Raw genomic sequence first — 22,423 nt, 5'->3', positions numbered from 1 at the left:
TCTTGATATGCAGACAAACGCGGAGTCAAAATAGGAGACACGGAGAACGCTTTGTCTTCTGTTTTAAACCTTTGTAGGGTTTTGTTTGGGTTTTAGGTATCGGGGCTTGAACCTAGGGCCTCCTATATAACAAGCAAGTGACCTACCGCAGAGCTATGCTCTCAGCCCCCTTTTGTATTTTTATATTAGGAAACAAAGTCTAGATAATTTTCCTTGGCAGAACTTTGATCCTCCTGACTCAGCCTTTTTGAGTAGCTGAGATTACAGACGAGAGCCACCAGCTCTGGAAGTTTTAAACCTCCCTAAGGTACTTAGCTGGGCGTGTCTTCTTTTTCAAAAACATGAACTGAATGATTGTGGGATGCAAAACTGCTCAGTAGTTCTGGTACTCGTGAGGCTTAAGTGATGCTGGGGCAGAAGGCTCATGCACGGGCCATGCAGGCCGGGTGACAGGGACCTATTCCCAGAGGTGCCCGTGGCTGGATGCCCTAGACCCACCTGCATGCAACAGCTGAGCTGGTCCATTGATTCATGCTGGGTTTGTTGAAAGGAGTGTGTTCAGTTTGGGTCTCCCCGCAAAGTGTTCCCCAGGGATTAGTTGTATCATTTTGTTTGAGACAGAGACTCATTCTGTATCACAGGCTGGTCCAAACCCCACTTGATAGCCCATGGTGACTTAGAATTTATGGCAAGCCTCCTGCCTCAGCTTCCCCAGTGCTGGTGTTACAGTCGTGAGCCACCATACCCTGCAGCTGTATGCCTGAAGTAAGCAGAAGGAAGAACAGACATCCTAGGGCAAGACTCTGGCAGCTAGCTTTTTCCAAATAAAAACCCCTTTTACCTAGTTTCTTGGTTCCTGGCAGGGCTGCCATCAAAGCGTCCTGCCAATAAAAAATAAAGAGGAAAAAGGTGAAAAGCCTGCCAGTCCCAGCCCTGCGGAGACCTGCCAGTGATTGGCCAATTGTCTCCCTCAGTTCTAATTAAAGTTTCAACCCCAGAGAAAGCATATAGACCAATTAGGAATTCTGAACTGCAAATGAAATACCTCTGTTTACATAGTCTAGTTTTAAGGCAATCCAAATGAATCCACTGTTCGTTTGATGAATATTTACTTTACCCAGTCATTTCCAGTTTGATGAAATTTGCTGTTTCATAGAATTACTTAGTACTGTCCCTTATCAGAACCGTTTTCTTCCGTTAGCCCTTCATGATACCCTTTCATTTGGAAAGGTCTATAATTAATATTATTAACAAACGGAAAAGATGATTTAATATTATTCAGAGACATTGGAATGTAGTTGTCCGTGTGCTGGAATGACCAAACTGGAAATGAATGTTATAGGGCTTAGGATAAAGTCCAGCCGAATACAGATGGCATTTTATTTTAATTACCTTTGATTTCTGTTGTATCAAAGCGGTTTGATGAGTGATGGAATTTACAGTCCACCCCAACATCATAGGAAATGGATGGAGTGTACATTTGTTTAAACAAAACACAAGGGGGAGGCAGCGAAGGAGGGAAGCTTGTCTTTATTTATACATAGACACATAGACACACGTAGACACACACACATAGACACACATAGACACATACACACACATAGACACATACATACACACACACACATAGACATATACACACACATAGACACATAGACACATAGACACATACACACATACACACACATGGACACATACATACACATAGACACACACAGACACATACACACACATACACACACATACACACATACACACGTCACCCCTACCAGGCAGCTCCCTCCACCCATCCTCTACCGGCTTCTCTGTAGGCCAGCGCTGTCTTTGCATTCTTTTAAAATATAAATATTTTATGTGTATGGGTGTTTGCCACACGCATGCAGTTCCTGTGGAAGCTAAGAGAGAGCATGGGATCCCCTGAAACTGGAGTTGCTAGCCAACATACAGGTGCTAGGAATAAAACTCAGGTCCTCTGGAAGAGCAGTGGTACTCTTAACTGCTGAGCTACTCGCTTCTGTACGTTCTTAATTAACCTTTGCGTGATTTCCTCTTGAGGGGGCCATTTTGCTTTGCTTTACTGCTCAGCCCGATCACAGGGAGAACAACTTACGTGTTCCCAGTGTGCAGTATTGGCCACTGGGTTTCTCTGAAGGCTGTCATCTAAGCAAAATGAAACCATTTGTTTTTAACTTGTTCTTTTGCTAAATGTCTGCAGAAGGGCAGATGTTGCAGAAGCCTCAGCCAATAGCTGAAAGGGCTCACAAATTTTTTAAAAATTACTCGTTCTGAGTCTGTTCCAAACTGGCTTATAGTTTAGACGCCGCTGCCTGTGACTTCCAAACCTTACATTTTAGCTAGATGACTCCAGTTCAGCCCTTTCCTTTGGTTTTCAGCCAGTTGGATGATGGCAATGGAAAGATGGAGATGTTATTGGATGGAGAGAGCTTCAGTGCCTGCTTCTGGGCTGTAGGGACCTTCTAGTTGATGCCTCCTGTTGGGGTTTTAACGCTTCCCAGTTGGAGTGTGACTTCGGGGGCTGCAGCGGGCATTCTGCTTAGCGCAATGATGGGACTTTGCCCCAGAGTTTAATCAGAGCTCAGGTTTCTTTCCAGTGATGATGCAACATTTAAACAGATCTTTCCATTAACCACAGATGGAATTTTATCTGACAGTTTGTGTGCGAGAGCTGTTCAAATAGCAAACAAACAGAGAGTTCCTGGCAGATAGCAGCACACGGACAGCGAGTGACCACAGTGGTCTCCGGGGGCCAATGGACTATGTAATGGCCAGGCTGCTCCTGCCCAGGATGGATCTGCCTATAATGGGTAGGAACAGCATTCTAGCACCCTGACTAGAGGCCACACAGACCACCACTTCTTCCCAAGCAGGATGGAAGAACAGTGGCTACAATGCACTTTCAGCACAGCACAGTTGATTTCAGGTGCATGGCCGTTGGCAATTGGCAAAGGGTCTGAATTTTAAAACGCACCTCAAAAGACAGTGTTTTATAATTTTACCTGCATTTCTGGCAGTCCTCAGTGACATCAAAGGCCTCACAGCCTCAAAGAGAGGTACTCATTTGTGTTCTCTGGCTTGAGTTGGCAGGTGCCCCCTCCCCAACTCCTTCATCGATCAAGGCCAGCCCTCTTCCTGTATTGCCCAGTCCACATTCTGATTTCTCTCATGTGGATTACAGCAATATCTGTTCTCCGGTGAGCCTCCTTGTTGCCTCTGATCTATAGCTAACCTCTCCCAAGGGGATCCTATGAAACACCCTTTGCCACTGTCCCGAGTGGGCGATACTCCCACCTCTTGGCTTCCTGTGGCCGCCTAAGCCCAGCCACACCAGCTTTTGTATTCCCCTCTGATGACTTCACGCCCCACTCATGTTCTGCCTTTGCACAGATTGCTCCCTATCTCTCCTGGTCTTTCTCTTCATCACCTCTCTCTGATCTCAAATATCCCTGCTACCAGGGAGCCAGTGGTTCAATCAACATCCTCAGGGTATGGTCTGCTCTTCCTACAAGTTGTGTATTTGTGTTATAGATTTAGCCTGGAGTGGGTACACACCACAAGATTTGATAGCAGCAGCAACCACGACTAGTAGTTTGCTTAGGATCTGGTCGGTGATAGAAACAGAAGTGGCTGGGAGCTGCATAGGGAGGGTATCTCTGAGTTCTAGAACAGGCTGGGAAGCACATCCAGGGTGCTACGGTGATAGAACCAGTGGGGAGTAATGGGAAAGCAAACCAACCAGATTGGGAAGAGGAGCTTGGTCACTGACATAGGATTCCTTGCCAACACGATACGAAGCTGTGGAGAGCCAAGGCCACATCTCGTTTGCTTTTTATCCCCTCACAAGCCCAGAAGTCACCTGGTAAAAGCTAACAGATGCCAAATAAATGTTTATTGAAAAGTCTCTCAATTTTCACAGACCAGGCTCGAGCATACAATGGCTACCCGTCTTTATTTGCATATCAACCGCTTTCTATCGAAATGTTTTAGATATAAATTGTGAGATTCGGTGATCATAAAGCCCACACAGGAAGCTGAGTGAGGAAAGCCTCGTCACATGTTGCTGAAACCAAAACGATACACAATGGAGTGTGACTCTGCTAGAGTCGTTGTGACAAAGGGTCACAAACTGGGTGGCTTGAATAACAGATATGTACTTATGTCTCACAATCTCGGAGGCCGGGAGGTGAAGGGGAAGGTTTTGGCTGAGTGTTTCTGTGAGGTCTTTTGCACATGGCTGTGTTCTTGCTGTGTCCTCACATGGACTCCCTCTGTGCACATCTGTGTGCTAATCTCATATGAGGACATCAGTAATAATGGATGAAGGCCTACCCTAATGACCTCACTTTAACGCAATTTGTCTCTTTAAAGACTGTCTCCAGAGGTTGGGGTGTGGCTCAGTGACAAAATGCTTGCCTAACTTGTGTGAGGCTGTGGGTTTGAGCCCCACAGTCTCTTTCTGAGAGATCCGGGGGTTAGGCTTTAACATACAGTGGAGCTGTGGTTCTCAACCTCCCACAGGGGTCACCTAAGACTATCCGAAAACACAGATATTTGTATTATGATTCATAGCAGTAGCAAAATTACAGTTATGAATTAAAAACAAAAATAATTTTATGGTTGGGGGTTACCACAACATGGGGGACTGTCCTAAAGGGTTGCAGCATGAGGAAGATTGAAAACCACTGATCTAGAGGGAGACACAGTTCAACCAGAACAATTGACCCAACTGGGTTGTGGCTGCAGGCTGTTTTCAGTAACTGTAAGCCAGGGATCTGCAATGGGGAAACTGTACTGTCTGTGTCCTTCAGTAAAGTGAGAAGTAACTTAGGAATGGGTGGCAGCTTCAATTTCCAAAGTTTCCAGGGACATACTGCTCATATGACCATCTGGTGAAGCCAGGGTCCAAACTGAATTCAAGAAATGGCTTCTATGGTGGTTTTCTGTGGCTGCAGGTTAAGCGGTGTGTGTGTGTGTGTGTGTGTGTGTGTGTGTGTGTGTGTGTGTGTGGCAAGGAGGGTTGTTTCCCTGTTTCCTTGAGGGTGAGAGAGGGTAATGATAGTATTCTGGGCTGAGTTAGAAACATTCTGTGTCCTGGGTTTCCTAACTTTTCCCCAATGTCTACTGCATGGCTTTTCTGTTGTGGGTGTACAATTGGCATAGCAACCTGATATCCCCTCCTTACAAACCCCAGGAAGAGGAAGTGTACCACTCACTGCAGGTGGGCTCAGGCATCCTACTAAGATCAGCTCAAATGAAGCCAGTAACCTATGGCAACAATTCTCCTGTCCTCTAAGGAGGTGACAGCTGTCACTCCCATGCCTTGCACATGCAGAGAAAACCCTTTCATCCCCCATGAGCCTTGTTGTCACCTGCCACTGTTTCATTGAATTCATGGGTTGTATTTCCTTGATCTGACATAGTATATTGTTCTTAGTTTAAACTGTCACAGTGACCAGACAACATTTTTTTCTTTAGAGACAAAAGGAGAATGGCAGAGGAGAAAGAGTCAAGAAATATGGAAAAGTTAGAACGTGTAGGGCAGTGGGTGTGGGGGAATAAATGGAGTGGGAGAAAACCCTCGTCCCGCCAGACTTCTGGTGCTCTGGGCGGGCAGACTCTGGAGGACTGCTGCACCCTTTCCATGTGGCCCCAGGTGGGTGCCTGGCTGTGGGAAGCCACAGAACCCCAACCTGCAGCGGGTGGACAAGGGGCAGCCTGAGGTCTCTGGGCCTCATGGAGGCCAAAGATAACAGGTTCTCAGTCTCGGGCATCCCAGACGCCACTGGACACCCCTGAAGAGCTGAGAACAAAATAGGTAACCCAGGGGTGACTTGGCCATCCCCAGGGCCAAAGAGAGGAAAGGGCAGGGAGAGAGGGTGCACTGGGCAGGCGAGAGTCCTTGGTCCAGTCCATGGCTGGAGAGTAGGAAGGCCTTCCAGCAGGGGGTTAGATACTGCTCTTTAGGGGAAAGCCTATTCCATCATTTCATTACGGCAGGACTTGGTGAACAGAGGTAGTCTATGGTTTTAAGAGAGAGGGGCCGGCCATGGCCACTTGGAGAAAGGGGGAGGGGTGTGAAAGGAGAGCTAGAGATGAGAATAAGAAAGGTGAGAGCCTAAGAGATTGAGGAGGGGCTAAGCAGCCCCTTTTATAGTGGGCTGGGCTACCTTGTTGTTGTCAGGTAACTGTGGGGAGGAGCACACCTGGCTATTGTCAGGTAACTGTGAGGGTGGAGTCTAGCCAGAATGCCAGGAGCTTGGGGCTTTGTCTTCATGACTGATAGTTACAGAATTATGGAGTTGGGGGCTTTGTGGTGTCAGGCACCTGTCTCTAGGAACATGGCTCACTTTTCCATCCCTTGTAGAGTTTTCTACTGGGTCTCCGGAGCAAGCCTCATTCAACCAAAACAGGCTGCCTTTTACGGTCCCTCAGAGATGGTGGCACATCTCTGTCTTCTCAGAATGTTCCAACACCGAGGGGACCAGGTAGGGACATGTAGATGGGAACAATGCTACAGGGGACATCAAAGCCTTACCTAGAGAATGCCATCAAACTCCAAACAACTAGGAGGCCCTTAGTCTATCTACTGAGGGATTGTGGGTAGCATCTGAAAATGAGAAGCAGAGTGGGGGAGCAAACGAAGCACAGCTGCCTAAAGTTTGAAGTTTCTTCTTCAGTAAATATGCCCGCTTTTCCTTTTGTGTCCTAGTGATGTGTATGACAGAAGAGGACGGAAAGGGGTGGCCAGAGCAAACCTCTTCAGAGTTTGCTCCATGATCCTAATCACAGTGGGAATGAGGCCCCTTTGGCACATCAGTCAAGGTTGTAGAGAACAAAGGCCCAGGCCCATTTCTGAAGCATTTCCATAAGGGTCCCAGCAGTCCCAGGACTCCTGCCACTCCTTCAGGGACAAAGGCCCAGCTTCGCTTCCCCTCGGGTCATGCAACCATTGGTGAGCACTGTCCTCACCTAACTCCATGTAGCCTCTTGTGGAGCCTTCAGCAGGCTGGATGTTGGTGTTTGGAGCAGTTATCATTGATGGAGACTACATGTGACCACACTGTTGAGTGCAAAGGCTCAGAGATGGGCTGACCCGGCTCACACACATTTACGCTTTGGAATCTAAAGCCCCGGCAGGCAGGGTGTCAGCCTGTCTACTCAGGCTTCTTTCTTTCCTACAGCTGCTCCCCTCTGCTTTGGGATCTGATGGTTCCTAGATCCTGGGAACATAGCCTCCGACTCCTCTACTGATCTGCATGGTGTGTAATGAGGCTACCTTACCATGCAGAAGTCCCTCTTGACCTTTTATATTTATAGACTAGAGCATACTTCTCTTTGAAGCGAAAGGCACAGGGAAAGGAGAGATGCCAGGAGCTCTCCTTTGTACTGGGTACAGCTTTGCATGGAGCACACAATCCATTCAGGATTCAATAGAGACCCTCCTGAGTGCTTTAAAAAGTTTACCAGCTTGGTTCTAATACACTCCCTTCCTGATGTGCTGTGTAGGAGCCTTCAGTACAGAGGACTCTGGGAATGTCCTTTGTCTCCTTAGCTCTTTAAATACCACAGATGGACCCTAAGGTCCCTTATATGAAGGGGGCTTCCTGAGGAAGCTTGTTGGGGTTTCTGAGGACAAAACCAAACCCTTCAGGGCAGGAAAGGGCTCCAGGCAAAGCAAGCAAAGTTTTATGCTGTCTTTGTCAACACCATCACATGGGAGGATTTTTTCAAAACAGCCCTTTGTTGCTTATGACACCCAGGACCAGTGTGTCAGCTAGGCTTCTAGTCTGGCAGAGCACCTCTGACTCACAGAAGAGGAAAACAGCTAAAGCTGCCTCTGGGTCTCTATGAACAAGGAGGCAGCACCAATGACTCTTGACACCTGCAGGCCGTTTACTGTACTCCCATCAGGGTCTCCCACGCTCCCCATGCCTGCCTTCTGCCTCCAGGTCTCTGCTTGTGTGGGGGGGCTCCTGTGACTGTCTCTAAATTTTATCTCATCTTACTCAGGAGGACAGTCCAGAGAGGCTGGATTTCAACTTGACTTCTAGAACAAAGTTGGACACGTGCTGCAAAACACGGTGCAGAGCTGGGGAGAGGCTCTGTGCAAGAGCCACTGTTCATGTAACCCTGGGAAGACTATGACGCCTTCTCTACACCCAGAACTCTGTCCCAGAGCAAAGAACTCTGTAGGGTAATTCTGGTATAGGCTTAGCAGGAAGCAAACAGAAACGGAGAAAAGGAAAAAGGTCCAGATAAATTTCAAAGACATCCAGACACTTTGTACCTGTTTGTGGTTGCAGGATTGGTGTACAGCAGATGTGACATTTAGTAGACTTGCTTCCATCTCAAATCACTTATTATTGATGTTCCACAAACAAAACAAAACCAAACAAAATGTCATGCAGTAGTCAATACCCAAGCTGGGTGTGGGCATGCTAGAGCATGCCTGGGTTCTAGCATTAGCAGATTGGGTAGAGGATTGTGAGTTCAAGACCAGCCTGAGCTTGAGTGAGCTCCAGACTAGCAGATACAACATAGTAAGACCTTGTCTCAAAAGGAAAAGAAGTCTATCTAAATCATATTTCCAATTCAGAAGTATGTTTTTTAAAGTCTGTGATTTTTCCTTATATACAGCCTGTAGCATACTCATATTTAAAATCTGAATTATGGCTTCATTTATTCACCCAGTGAATATTAATGAACTCCATGTGATTTCCAGGCATTGCCTAGCACGGTGAAATACAATGGAGACAGGACAGTAGATCCTATCCAGGTAGCTGTAGGGCAGCATAGGATAACTGGACCACTGTTTGAAGTTCATTCATCTTTGCATCACTATGGCAACTACCTGAGATAAAGCAACTTGCAGAGAGAAAAGATGGATAGAGCGATGAATGGGAACAGGCATAACGCTACGTTTATGAGAATGCTGCAATCCATTACTTTAGGAAAGTTCGCTTTGGCTCTCAACTTTATAGTTGCCTGGTCCTATTGCAGTGGCTCTTAACATTCCTACTGCTGTGACCCTTTAATAAAGTTCCTCATGTTGTAGTCACTCCCAGTCAGAAAACTAGTTTCGTTTCTATTTCTTAACTGAGATTTTGCTATTGGTATGAATCGGGATGCAAAATACCTATGGTTCTGGATGGTCTTAGGTGAGCTCTGTCAAAGGGTTGTTTGACCCCCCTAACCCCACAAAGGGGTCACAACCCACAGGTTGAGAACCACTGTCCTATTGGTTTGGGCTATGGCAGCACACATCATAAAGGAAACAGGGCAGAGAAGGCAGATTCTGCACATGGCAGCTGGAGGACAAAGACAGGGAGGAGGAATGTCCAGCCAGGTGAATAGTCCCTCAGAACAGATCCCCACAAATGTTAGGAAGAGCGGAACTTCAGCCAGCTCCCCCCAACCCAGTGCTGCGGATGAAACCCTGTACATGCTGGGCGAGCAATCTACCACTAAGCACAATCCAGCCAAGACTCCACCTCTTAAAGGTTACACCATCTCAGTAGCACCACAGGCTGGCCAGCAAACTTTTACCATACCTGCAAACCATAGTAGCCCCAATTCCCAGTTCCATTCAATCAGACATGGAGGCCATGGTCACTCAGACATAGGCTTACTTGACTTTCGGACTTATTCTCCAAGTTTCTTACCTGTGAATTTGAAAGATGAATCAATATGTACTGTTATCTCGTGCCATCCATTTCTCACAGGGAGAAAGGTTGGCTGCCTCACGTAGACACTGTAAGCCATCTGGTACAAAGACCACAGATGAAGCTTTAGTGGGAAGTGAAAGCCAAGGCCGCTGCTGCGAAGACTTCCTGTGTACACTGGCCCTCTTAGGAGGGTGTGTATTAGACTCACAGCCTTATCATAATGCAAAATTCATTTCTGTGTTCAACTTTTAAGGTCCCTGTAGTCTTTCTCAGTCTTCACGTAGTTTAAAAGTTTCTTCTGAGACTCAAAGCAATCTTTTAACTACGACCCCCTGTACAATCAAAAGTCAAATCACATACTTCTAACACACAGTGGCACAGAATATATATTGCTACCCTATAAGGGAGGAATGGAAGCATAGTGAAGAATACTGGACTATGTCAAAACCGAATCCCAGCAGAGCGAGCACAACCTTGTAGTTCTGATATCAAAAGGCTTCCCTTCCCTTCAAGCTTTTCTGCCACTGACATACACGTCTCTCTTGGCTGGTTCCATCCCGTCCGCTGCTACCTTTGGTACATATCTACACCATCTCCAGTATCTTGGGATCTTCACTGCAACCCCAGCTTCTTTTTCACAGGTTTATAAAATGGCTTCCAGAGCTCCTTCTCCTCTAGTGCTCACAGGGAGATTCCTTTGCCACACCGTGCCTCAGTGGCTCTCTGCAGCCACAGGGGAGGAATCCATGACACTCTCCCTGAGTCCTTCATGACTCTAAAGCCAACAGCAAATGAAGAACGCTGCCAAGTTTGGCTGCCAGCTTGGGATGGCTCCTGGGCCCCTTGAGTCACATTCGATTTTTGCTTTGGTTGGAGCAGAAGACAGCATGGACTCTGTGTCACCAGTTGGAAGCTTGGCAGGGTGGGGTCTCCCCACTGAGGACATCCTTCCCTTTTTTCCAGTACAGATCAGCCCTCTCCTTAATGATGTGGCTCTCCCTAACACTTACAGCCCTTCTTCCAGCACAGTAGATATGCATGAGAGTCATGAATAACCACCAAGCCATAGATTCAATATTATGCTTTGGGATTCTCTCTGCCAAAGAAATTGGTCCATTTCTCTTTTTTTTATGTTAAAAAAAAAACTTAGTCTCAGGCGAGTTCTTAGGACAAGGGCAGAAAGCAGCCTGATTCTTTGCCATCATAGGAATGGACTCTAGCCCAGTTCCTGGTATTGTTGTTTCCCCATCATGAAACATCATCATAGTCCTCATTGCTCTCAGCCCCACTGCCTTTCAGTCTCCCAGTGGAATGGCCATTAAGTTCTGCTTGCAGCATTTAACCGCTTTTCTATCCCTCTCCCCTCCCCCCAAAATCCCAAAGTCTTCCATGTTCCTTCAAAATGACAATAGCATAATCAGGTTCCTTAAAGCAACAGTCTGGTGCCCATGTCTCTATTAGTTACCTTTCTGTTGCTGAGATAAAATACCACAGCTAACACAGCTTATAAAAGAAAGGCCTTCTGGGGCTTTACAGTTTGAGAGTCCTAAATGGGGCAGGCATGGCAGTAAGAAGCAGGCATGAGGGCTGTAATAGGAAGCTACAAGTAGGAAGCAAAGAGAGCTAACTGGAAGTGGTAGAGCCCACTCCCCCCAAAACAAACAAACAAACAAACAAACAAAAAACCATATGAACCCATGGGGACATTTGCATTCAAACCACCACAAGGGACCATAGGTAGTCCTACAGAGATTCTCATGCTGCTTTTTTAAATACAGATAATTGCATATCCCAAATAGTCCCAGAGACAAGTTGCCCACCCTTGACTCTTACCAGTTGCATTCAAGTTCTACAGAAGCATCAGTTCCATGAGTGATATGTCAGGGACCTCAGTGATCTGGTCCTTTGCTGTAAGTCACATGGCCATGTACATACATAATGACAGTCCATGAACACGCCTCTGTGAAAGGACCCTTCTGCATGCATGGGTGGGGATTCTGTCTGATGGGAGAGATGAAGCTCTTACTTGGCTTCGGGACATGAGCATATTTCTGGCCTTCTTAGAGTATCCAGGTGTCTCTTAGGCTCCAACCTGAGGGTGTCCAAACAGAGCCTGGCTGAGGTAGAGCACTGGTGTGTTGGCCTTGGTCAGAAACCAAGTATTTACCCCCATCTCCCCAGAACCTACTACTGGACCCCTGAAATGCTCTGACACATCTCTGCTGAGTGAGCAGGTGACTGACTCCAGGATATCCACTATGCAGAGAAACTGGGATAGGAAATAGCTTATTCTTTATGATGGTCAAGAAGTCCTGTTGCACTTTCTCAAAGATGGATGAGGAGTTAGGCAGTAACCAAAGCCTGAGTAAAGGACTGGGTGACAGCTAGCCATATTAGCCACTGTACTGAGGTTGACCTTCTGAGTCCCTGTCAACAGAGTTGGACCCTAGACACTCCCACAGTGGGCACATAACCCATGCTGTTTGGTTTCATTGTCTTGGTCATAGGCAGAGCTTCTAATGAGCAGGCCTATGACAGGAGGGAAGGGAAAGCTACCATGTCCTTGGGAACTCCTAGTTGTACTGTGGATCCAGGATTGACACAGCTACCCTCAGGGCTCTTCCCCTGAAACCTGAAACAACAAGGAGCTGGGATGCTCAACTCATCCAGCTGGCAACTCCATACTGGAAACTTGCTTCCCTCACAGCATACACCTAGGCTTGGGACAGCATAGCTACCTCCTCAGAGTAAGATGCCTGGTGGCACTGTGGCCCTGGGCTGTCAGCATGGCAGGAAAGGTGGGATCACCCTGGGGAGTGCTCTGTGTTTTATAGCCCATGTTTAGCAGATTCTGAAAGGCTACCTTACAGTTTTCTTACCAGGCAGAGCTTTCTTGTTCTGGTAACACGTGTGGGAAAGCTGTAAAATGCTATCAGTGGGTGTAAATGAGCAAAACAGCTCACTTTCTCATTTTATCTTCTGCAGGAGTCTCTTTCTATGGGGCATATAAATCACCTAGGACTTGGGACCGAAGCTTTTTCAAATGTCTAATCCAAAAGGGATTTCGAGTTCTTTTCAGGGTTTCTTTATTGTTGTTTTAAGATAGTGCCTGGCTATGTAGCTCTGGCTAGCCTGAGGTTTGCATCAGATGAACCTCCGGCCTCCCAGGTACTAGGATTGGGTGTGTGTCCCCACATCCAGATTTCTTGCACTAATAAACCCAGTGCCTAGATGATTTATAGACAGATCATACCTGTGGTGAGACAGGCTCCGGTACTTCTTCCTGCATGTTTTGTCCTGTATACCAGGGAGGCTTTGACATCCATGTCTACCGATGAGACTACCAGTCAGGGTACTGTGCTCCCTCCTTCAGGAAATGGAGAAGTTGATGCTTAGAGAAGGGGGAGGGGGGAATCTTACCTTTGATCCTAAGGGACCTCACTCCCTGCTTTCTCTGGGTTAGCCGTTCTAACTTCTAGGACCAGCCTACAGGCTCCAGCAACTTTTAAGTAACTGCAAGCTCCCTGGTCCTTCATTCTTTCCTCCCAAGTCTATGCCAACTCATGTAGGCAGCCTGCCTTGTGTCGAGTGACCTCACTGGTGGGAGCCCCAGAATGGGATCCAGCCTTCCTGAGAGCAGGGGTTCCATGCTCTCAAGAAACACATTCTCATCTTTCCATCTTGGCCTTCCGCACTGACTTGACCCGTAGCTGCAAGCATTGTCGAGGGGCCAGCCAGCCCAGCCAGGCCAGAGGAAGCACTTCCCCTGCCTTGGGCTCTTGAACAGGTTTCTGCAGTTGGAAAACTGCATAAGCAATGGCTGTGTGCTGTCTGCTGCGCACTGGTGTGGGTGTTTTGTAAACACTGTGCCCACAGTGGGCCCTAGAATTTCTGGTGATAGGCTCTCTCTATAGACAGACACACAGAGGCGCAGGAGGCCCCATGAGTTGTAGGGCTGAGTTTTATCCCAGGCATCCTGGGTCCTGGATCACTGACCTGGGCTGTTTGTTCCACCTTTCAAACTGTTGCTTGAAGCAAGTCATACGGTGTGAGGGAAACAAGAATCGCGGTGGTTAGTGCTCTGCTGTTTCCCTTTCTAGATCTTTCTCTGTACATGTTTTCTAGTTGTTGACCCAATCTCTAGTATATAAATGAATTATGGTCCCTTGCTTACTCGTGTAGCATCTCTGGCTCCAGTTTGATCGAACAGTTTCTTCGCTCTCTCGTTCATTCTCTTCATGCCTGGGTTCTCTTCTTTGGAACAGCGACTGTTTGTCCATTTTGTTTTTGTTCTTTTGGCACCTTCACAGTCTATTGTTTTTAGTAGAATAACTTCAAAATCTGTTAGTGTGGTGTGATCACCACCCTTACTACCACTCATAATAAGCCAGCGGCTTTCAAATGCTGTCAAATCATCTCTTGGTGCATGCCATTCAAATCACCTACCATGACCCAGAATCTTGGCAAAAGGAAACCTGTAGTGTCTACAAGAGGCTGACGTTGGGAGGTCACCAAATGCTCTGTCTATCATTGAGCTCTCATCTACAATCTCAGACTCTCTCTCTCTCTCTCTCTGTTATCAATCACAGACATCTATGTTTAGTTTGTATGCACCCACACATGAATGTCACACACACTGCATGTGTGGACTAAAGAATAACTATGGAAGATAACTCCAGACTTTTTTGTGAGTTCCTCACGTTTGTGTGCTAAGTGCCTTTACCCACTAAGCAAACACAGGCACACATATACATGAGTATGCAGTGGAAGTCAGGGAATGGTTCTCCTTTTCCACATTGCTTCTGCTCTCCTTGTTGCTGCCACACGGTGTACTCCAGGCTAGCCCGCCCTCGAGCTTCTGGGCAAGTCTCCCGTCTTGGTTTCTCCAGCTTGCTGTTGCTGCTAGATTACAGATAGGAGCTGATGCTTGGTTTTGGTTTTGGTTTTTATTGTGGGTTCCTGGGCTTAAACTCAGGTTGTCAGGTTTGCTCATGGAAACATTGCACCTTTAAATAAATAATATCTACCTTTCTTTCTGATAGGTAAAATGGCTGCAACAACAGGAAGTGAAACGCAGAGTCAAGAGACAGGCGCGAAGTGACTCTCTTTATTTCAATGATCCCATTTGGTCTAACATGTGGTACATGGTAAGTAAGGTGTCGGGGCCACTGTCTTCTCTGGGACATTAGCATCCTGTGCCTCTGAAGTGGGTTGATTTTCATTGCAGCTTCATAATTGTAATTTTACTACTGTTATGAATTATAATGTAAATATCTGATATGTGACCCCTGTGGGGGCTGCGACCCCCAGGTTGAGAACCTCTGCTCTACTTGAAGGCCTGTGTGAGACTGTGTGAGGATTCAGAGAGGGCTCTGTATGGAGGGCGGAACTTTGATGCTGGCTGTAGAATGGACTGACTGGTGAACGTCCTTGGATGGTGTCCCCAGCAGGAGAGAGTGACATAAGGACTCACCTTGTCGGATGCAGAGAAGACCAGGGATCTTCCATGTATAAGAAAGGCTTTCCTAAGGTGGAGCCCACCATTCTTCATTGCTTCCTAACACAGCCGTCCCTGTCTGGGTAGCCATGCTGTGCCCTGTTGGCATCAGGAGTGTCTGGGTTGGTGTCTGTCCTGGGCTTCATGTCCTCTATGCTTGCTTGCAGCATTGTGCTGATAAGAACAGTCGCTGTCGGTCAGAGATGAACGTGCAGGCGGCGTGGAAGCGTGGCTACACAGGAAAGAATGTGGTCGTCACCATCCTCGATGACGGCATAGAAAGGAATCACCCAGACCTGGCCCCCAACTACGTAAGTCCAGCCTCAGGATTGACACACATGGCATTTAACTACACCAGTTATTAAATACGCACAGACATAGGGATGCAAAACTTCTGCTACCCCTCCCTCACACCAGAGAGGGCTTGGCAGAGGAACATGTCCGTGGGTTTGAGTCACGTGCTTCCAGGAATGTAGCCTAGAGAGTAGAAACATGGGTGGTCAGCACATGCATGTTAGCCTGTGGGTTAAAACACAGGTTAGTGGGGCAGAAACATAGGTTCTGGACCCAGAGAACCCTGGATCCTCTCTTGACTTGCCTGAGACTCCGGGCAAGCTGCCTACTTTCTCTGTTCCTCAGTGTTACCACCTGTAAAATAGGCTTACTAAGAGGACTGCTTCTTAGAGCGTTGTTGTCAGGACTAGATACGTTAATACATTTAAAGATGAGAACCCGGTGTGCAGTAAATATGGGAAATGGACTAAGTCCTCTAAGACACGTGGGTGCTAAAAATAGCTAGGTAAACCCCATGGAATCCACTTCTGAGGTCGCTATGTGGCCTGTAGGGACGAGTTGTGAAGACTGCATTAACACTGGAAAACTTGGTGATACATTTTTCTAAGGAGAATGGAAATTTATATGAATAACATTCCTACAAATATGTCAAGAGAACCATGCACGTTAAAATATGAAATTAAGGACATTTTGATGCATGTGACAACTTGAACCTGAAGGCCATATGCTGGTTGGAATTAGCTGTCACAGAGCACAAATACTGGGTGATTCCTCTCCTGAGACACATCTGGAGCCACACTGAGTGACAAAGAAAAACATGGCGATTGGCGTGGGGAGGGTTGGGTGGGGAGTTACCGTTTCATCAGTACAGACCTTTAGTTTTGCACAATGAAAAAGTCCTACTGATAAATAGTGGTGGTAATTGCACAAAAAAAAAATGTGTGTGGATTTCACGACACTGAACCATACATCTAAAAATAGTTGAGACGGTAAGGTTTTATGTCCGGTATATTTCACCACAATGAAAAGTATATAGGATGGTAGTTACAGTCAGAGTGATCCTGGGTGTGATTTTCTTCATTTGCCAAGGCTTGGCAGACAGATGGTTTAAAGTAGCGTTATCTAACATTGTGTCTCCAGTTCTCATTAACCAAGATTTAATTCCCAGGATTCCTATGCAAGCTACGATGTCAATGGAAATGATTATGACCCATCCCCGAGATATGACGCCAGCAACGAGAACAAGTATGTCCTTTGGTGGCTGCTGTCCTGACTTAGCTTCCTTTCTTTGCAAAGAGGGGCCCTACAGAAGTTCTAGGCTCTGGGTGCGTCACCTGCCTGGGTGCTGCCTGGGGCATACCTAGGTCTCAGAAGCCACTCGAACACAGCTCTTGGGCACAGATGGCTTCCATGGAGTTAGTCTTTTCTTTTAGGATTGTCACCTCTGCTGCTCAGCCAGAAATGGGGCAAAACATTGTTGTTCCTACACTTGTGGGATAGTCAAAAGAATTGCCTTTTCTGTGACTGTGTTCAAACACCAGTCTGGTCTGTCTGAACACACATGCCTGAACTTTTGACCTTTTGACCGAAGTGAAAAGGCATGAATGATGCTGGACAGATAAAGAGTTCAAATCCCCCTCTCTTCCACCCACTGGCTGTGGCTGTTTGTGTACATTTGAGAAACCTTGCTGACACAGTCCTTCTGTCTTGGAGGCTGCACCACACAGATGATGTCCCTAGCTCAAGGGCTGATGGGGTAGGTAAGTTAGGTGACAGGTGGGGATCAACTACATTGTAAGTCGCCATCTCAGATAGCCTGAAGAGGTCAAGTGACCTATGCAAGCTAAATGGCAGTCCTGGGTTTGTTCCTGTATTTCCTTCATGGTGCCTGCTTGTCCTTTCTCTGTCAGCACGCCCGATTCCCTTAGCTCTTATCATTCTTCCAGAAGTATTTAGAGGAGAGTAACAAGAGCTCTTTCTTCCTTCCCTGTGTTGACACAGCACCAGCCTGTCTGTGTATGTCCTCCCAAGCTGCTTCTGTTTGTTTGTCAACCTTCTGTCACCATAAGGAAATGCCTGGCTTAGAAAAGGTGAAGGGACACGCAGTGGCATATGCCCCTGGTCCTAGCTGCTCAAGGGGAAAACAGGAGGTGCTTCTGACCCTAGGAGTTAGAGGCTAACCTGGACAATGCAGCTCCAGCCTGGACAATATAGACAGATGCATCTCTGAAGCAGGGGAAAAGGAAGGGAGACGGCGGGAGAGGAAGGAGGGGAGAGGGAAGGGGGAGAGTGTAAGAAAGACAAAAACAAACAAAACAAAAAATCAGATGGAGAGGGATTTACCTTGGCTTACAACTTTGCCCCAGCCCATGATCAGTTGGTCCATCGCCTGATTCATGGTGGGAGCATACAGCAGATCATAACACTGCATAAAGTAAGCCACAAAGTCAAAAGAAGAGGAGGAAGTGTCTGAGTGCCACAGCCCCACTTGGATCACGTGTTCAGTGACCTAAGGCTCCATCTGCTAAAGATACTGCTCCTCAAAGTAGTGCCACCATGGGATCAAGCCTTTAACCCATGAGATTGGGGCAGGCAGGGTGTCCAACGTCCAGACTCCAGCAGTATGCTAGTATGCCGTGGGTGGGTTCCTTTCAGGGCAGTGCAGGGCTGCATGACGCTGTGCGCCACATGCCAGATGCTGGACTCCCAGGCTCCCCAGACTGCTTCCTGCCTCACGTCCCAAGGTGCCCTTCTGTCAGGCAGTAGGGAGGCCTGGGGCACAGGGCCCGCTTCCCGGTCACTCATCAAGGGCTGGAGAAGCGTGATCTATAGTCCATGCAGTGACCCTTGAAGGGCAGAATCAAATCCCATTGTGTGACCTGAGAGCAGGCTCAGCCTTGAGGCTGAGAGACCTCCAGCAAATGACAGATGACTCCTTCCCAAAGTCATGTCTAGCATACAGGCTCTCGACTATGTTTAAAGATTTTTAAAGTTTGCTACAAATTTGAATAGATGATTTCAAGCCCCCCTGTGGCATCTAACCACAGATGTATGGTATAGACTAGCCCATGTGTCCATATCCACTAGAGGGAATGACCCAGGGTGGCACATCAGAAAATAGACTTGTTCCTGGGGAAAGCCATTTGTTTCTCTGTTTATTTCCTCATTGCCCCCAGCCTCTGCTGAGCATTCAAAAAGGTATGCTTTCCCAGCTCCTGATAAACAGCTGTGGAAATGACAGAGGTTTGTTCAGACTAGCATACTTGTCAGGACACAGGGAACCAAGGCAAAAGAGCAAGGTTTTCTTTGTATTGTATTGGTGCGGCAGGCATTGACACCACGGCACCTGTATGTGACAAGTGACATGCCTTTAGTCACAGGAGGCACAGAACTGAGGCAGGTCTGTGAACAGCAGTAACAAGTGCCAAGATGCCCAGAGCCATGGACACTGGCAGCAGGTGCTGCTACTGTAACTGGATATCTACTGGAGGCATCCTAGAAGGGACGTCCAGGGAACCAATGTTTGCCATCTCCAGACGGCAGAGAGGGTGGGGCAAAGCCTCATTGAATACATATGCTGAAAAAAGGGGAAGGAAGCTTTGCTGGCATCTCAGCTATAGGGAGGGATAGCTGACCTTGTCTGCAGAAATGAGTGGTACACAGGATTCATTAATAATTGCTGGACCGGGACCTCACTTTCTTTGTTTCTGTTTTCCTCTGCTTCAGACATGGCACTCGCTGTGCGGGAGAAGTCGCTGCCTCAGCCAACAACTCCTACTGCATCGTGGGCATCGCATATAATGCAAAGATAGGAGGTAAGGTGAGACACAGAGCTGGGAGCCTCATGTCCTAGACCTAATCTGAAGCAGCAAGGCCAGCTGTGCCACAGCCCAGGCAGTCAGCCAAATTGGGGGGCGGGGGCTTGAGGTAGGACTTGCTTGAGTGAGCAGATAGACCCCACTGTTTTTGGTTGTTCAAGCTTCGCTCCTCCAGATCCCTGATCTGGCAGCTTCTGATATCTACTGGAGATGTAGATTCCTTACCTTACCCCAGACCCACCAACCAGATTTGCCGATTCCCAGGGAGTTCTTCTGGAAAGGGTCGTTTGAGAGCATCTGAGACTCTCTGGGTCAGGCAGGTAGATGAGAGCAGTGGAAGCAATGCTTACGAAGAACCACCCAGAGGAGCTGCACAAGTCCAGCTTGCTATCCTCGGATGGTTCTCCTCTGTCCTCCCTGCCAAACTGTGGCTCTGAGCTTCCCAGCGTCTGGAGAGCAAGCACCTCCAGAGTAGGGCCAGGAGCAAGAATGTTTTAAAAATTAATGCTTCGAACATCTTCAAGCACATGCTGCATGCATAACTCTGGGCAGCCGCTGAGGGGGAGAAGAAGATGCCAGACATAATTAGGAGCCTCCAGGAGCTCAGCATGCCTTTGGGGTGAATAGTACTGCCTAGAGGTCAGTACGGGACCAGGTACTGAAATGAGACAGGCAGACAGAACTTGGAAGGGTACAGGCAAGAGACTTGGCTGGAGCCTGACCTGGAGGCTTGGCTGCAAACAGGGCATTCCAAGGAGGCAATGTGGAGCTGGGAGGACCTATACTACTTAGGGACAGGACAAGGAGGGGCCTGGACACAGGGAGATACCTGTGAGCTTGTGTTATCCTTAAGCCAAGGAGCACATGTCCACCAAAGCCTCCAAAGCTGCCATACAAACCTCCAGTTCTACAAATATGGCCACCTCTTCCTCCTTCCCCTCTCCTGACACCTGCCATTGGGCAGGGTAATTTTGGAGCGTCCCAGACAGAGGGCAGCCACCAAGGCAGGGAATTTCTCTGTAGTGCCTCTGGGCTGATCATAGGGCTAGACCTTTTTATATCTATTTTTCTTCCCTCCAGTCATTGCTCAGAAGAGTAAAATGTGTATCTTAACCTGCCTCAGTCTGTCTGGAATAAGTCATTATAAATCATGTGTAAAGTATGAATTGAAACAGGTTATTTCAGTTCACACCCTCGTGCTTTGTGCTGGAGATTTCATGTATTTGATATGTGTGCACTGCTATTCTTCCATTCCTTCTGAGTTTTTATTTTGACACACATCTGGCTATGTAGCCCAGGCTGACCTTGAACTCACAGCAACCCATCCCCCCGCCCCCCCATACTGAGATGGCAGCTGTGTATAACCTGACTCCATTATTTCTCTTACTCTTGTTTTGAATACTCAAGTCAGCTCATAGAAAGATATACCTGCCTATATATGGAATATTTCTTGACCTTGGTGGTCTTTCTTTTTCAACCTGAATAATTTATTTTTGAGATAGCCTAAACTGGCCTGGAGCTCTGTATATAACCCAGGCTGGCTTCAAACTCAGGGCCATTATCCTATTATCCTGGCTCAGTCTTCCAAAACTAAAGTCAATGTACTCAGAGAATTTCTCATTTAATTTTTTTTAAAGTCCAGGTATTGCGGTGAGAAATTCTCCTAGAATTTATTTGAAAGTGCCTTTTTAAAACAAAACTAATTGATTAATTTAGTATGGGGTTGTATGCCCATGCGTACAGAGGTCAGAGGAAAACCTGGGGGAGATCCGTTTGCTTCCTGCCGTGTGAGTCCCAGGGATTGAGATTGAATTCCGGGCTCTGAACTTATCTTTGTTGTCATGGTGGAAAGAGGTTGTGCTGAGCAGGATTCTAGCCTGCCACGTTGAATGCTTTAAAGATGTCGTTCTCCTGTCTCCTTCTCATTGCTCCCTCTGAGGGTGAGCCAGGTGCCATCCTGGCTGCCATCTTGTGCTGTGTGCTCTCTTCTGTGGAAGCTTGATGATACTTTTTAAACTATTACATTTTTTGTGCCATTTTCTCTCTATTATTCCTGATTGGAGTTTGCAGATTCTCAGAGAGTTCATATTGGCTCTCTCTTTAGACCAGTGCCTTTCGACCTTCCTAATGCGGCAGCCCTTTAATACATATAGTTCTTCATCCCCAAACCATAAAATTATTCCGTTGCTACTTCATAACTGTAATTTTGCTACTGTTAAGAGTTGCAATGTAAATATCTGCTATGCAGGACCTGTGAAAGGGTCATTTGATCCCAAAGAGGTTGTGACCCACAGGTTGGGAACTGCACACACACACACACACACACACACACACACACACACACACACACCTTGTCTTAGTTAGGGTTTTACTGCTGTGAACAGACACCATGACCAAGGCAAGTCTTATAAAAAACAACATTTAATTGGGGCTGGCTTACAGGTTCAGAGGTTCAGTCCATTATCATCAAGGTGGGAGCATGGCAGTATCCAGGCAGGCATGGCACAGGTAGAGCTGAGAGTTCTATGTCTTCATCCAAAGGCTGCTAGTGGAAGACTAACTTCCAGGCAACTAAGGTGAGGATCTTATGTCCACACCCACAGTGACACACCCATTCCAACCAGGTCACACCTATTCCAACAAGGCCACACCTTCAGATGGTGCCACTCCCTGGTCCAAGGATATACAAACCATTACACACCTTATAGCTCACTGAGGTGCCTTCCTGTATTAAAATCTGCTTCTCTGTTTGCTTTGAGTTAGACGGTTCTTGCTATCCCTTCTTTTTACTGCATCCGGTCTATTCTTAATCCCATGCTATTAAAAGTGTTGGCTATTGTATTTTTCTGCCTTAAGTTTTCAGTTTGCTCTATCTTATTTGTAACCATCTCTAAATCTTCCCCGAGGCTCCCATAACTTCACTGTGTAAGTATCTTTTATCATAAACACCCCTGCGTGGCAGTCAGTTACTGCAGAGTCTTTTGTACGAAGTCCAGTAGCCCAGTCATTTTTATGTCCCTAATGATTAATTCTGCTCTTTACAGTGGCTCACATATTCTTCTACTTTGCACGTCTAGTTATTTTTATTGTATCATTATATAGTAAAATTTATTATATAATAAAAATAATCT

At 47.0% G+C, this 22,423-nt stretch overlaps 1 protein-coding gene across 3 annotated transcripts in view; it reads left to right on the top strand.

The window, feature by feature from the left end:
• Positions 1 to 22,423, top strand: part of Pcsk6 (proprotein convertase subtilisin/kexin type 6) — a 188,234-nt gene that overhangs the window by 51,124 nt on the left and 114,687 nt on the right. For all 3 annotated transcript variants that reach the window (XM_021166293.3, XM_029479538.2, XM_021166292.2), the window contains exons 3-6: positions 14,726 to 14,830; positions 15,348 to 15,491; positions 16,643 to 16,719; positions 19,201 to 19,289. In XM_021166293.3, the coding sequence (XP_021021952.1) occupies positions 14,726 to 14,830; positions 15,348 to 15,491; positions 16,643 to 16,719; positions 19,201 to 19,289 (415 nt within the window). The remainder of the gene's footprint in view (positions 1 to 14,725; positions 14,831 to 15,347; positions 15,492 to 16,642; positions 16,720 to 19,200; positions 19,290 to 22,423) is intronic.

This window comes from Mus caroli, unplaced genomic scaffold (genome assembly GCF_978045245.1).
Source record: "Mus caroli unplaced genomic scaffold, Mus_caroli_1 scaffold_8, whole genome shotgun sequence".
In the NCBI taxonomy this organism is placed as follows: Eukaryota; Metazoa; Chordata; class Mammalia; order Rodentia; family Muridae; genus Mus; species Mus caroli.
The sequence above is the reverse complement of the archived record's forward strand: the minus strand, read 5'-3'. Positions and strand labels throughout refer to the sequence as shown.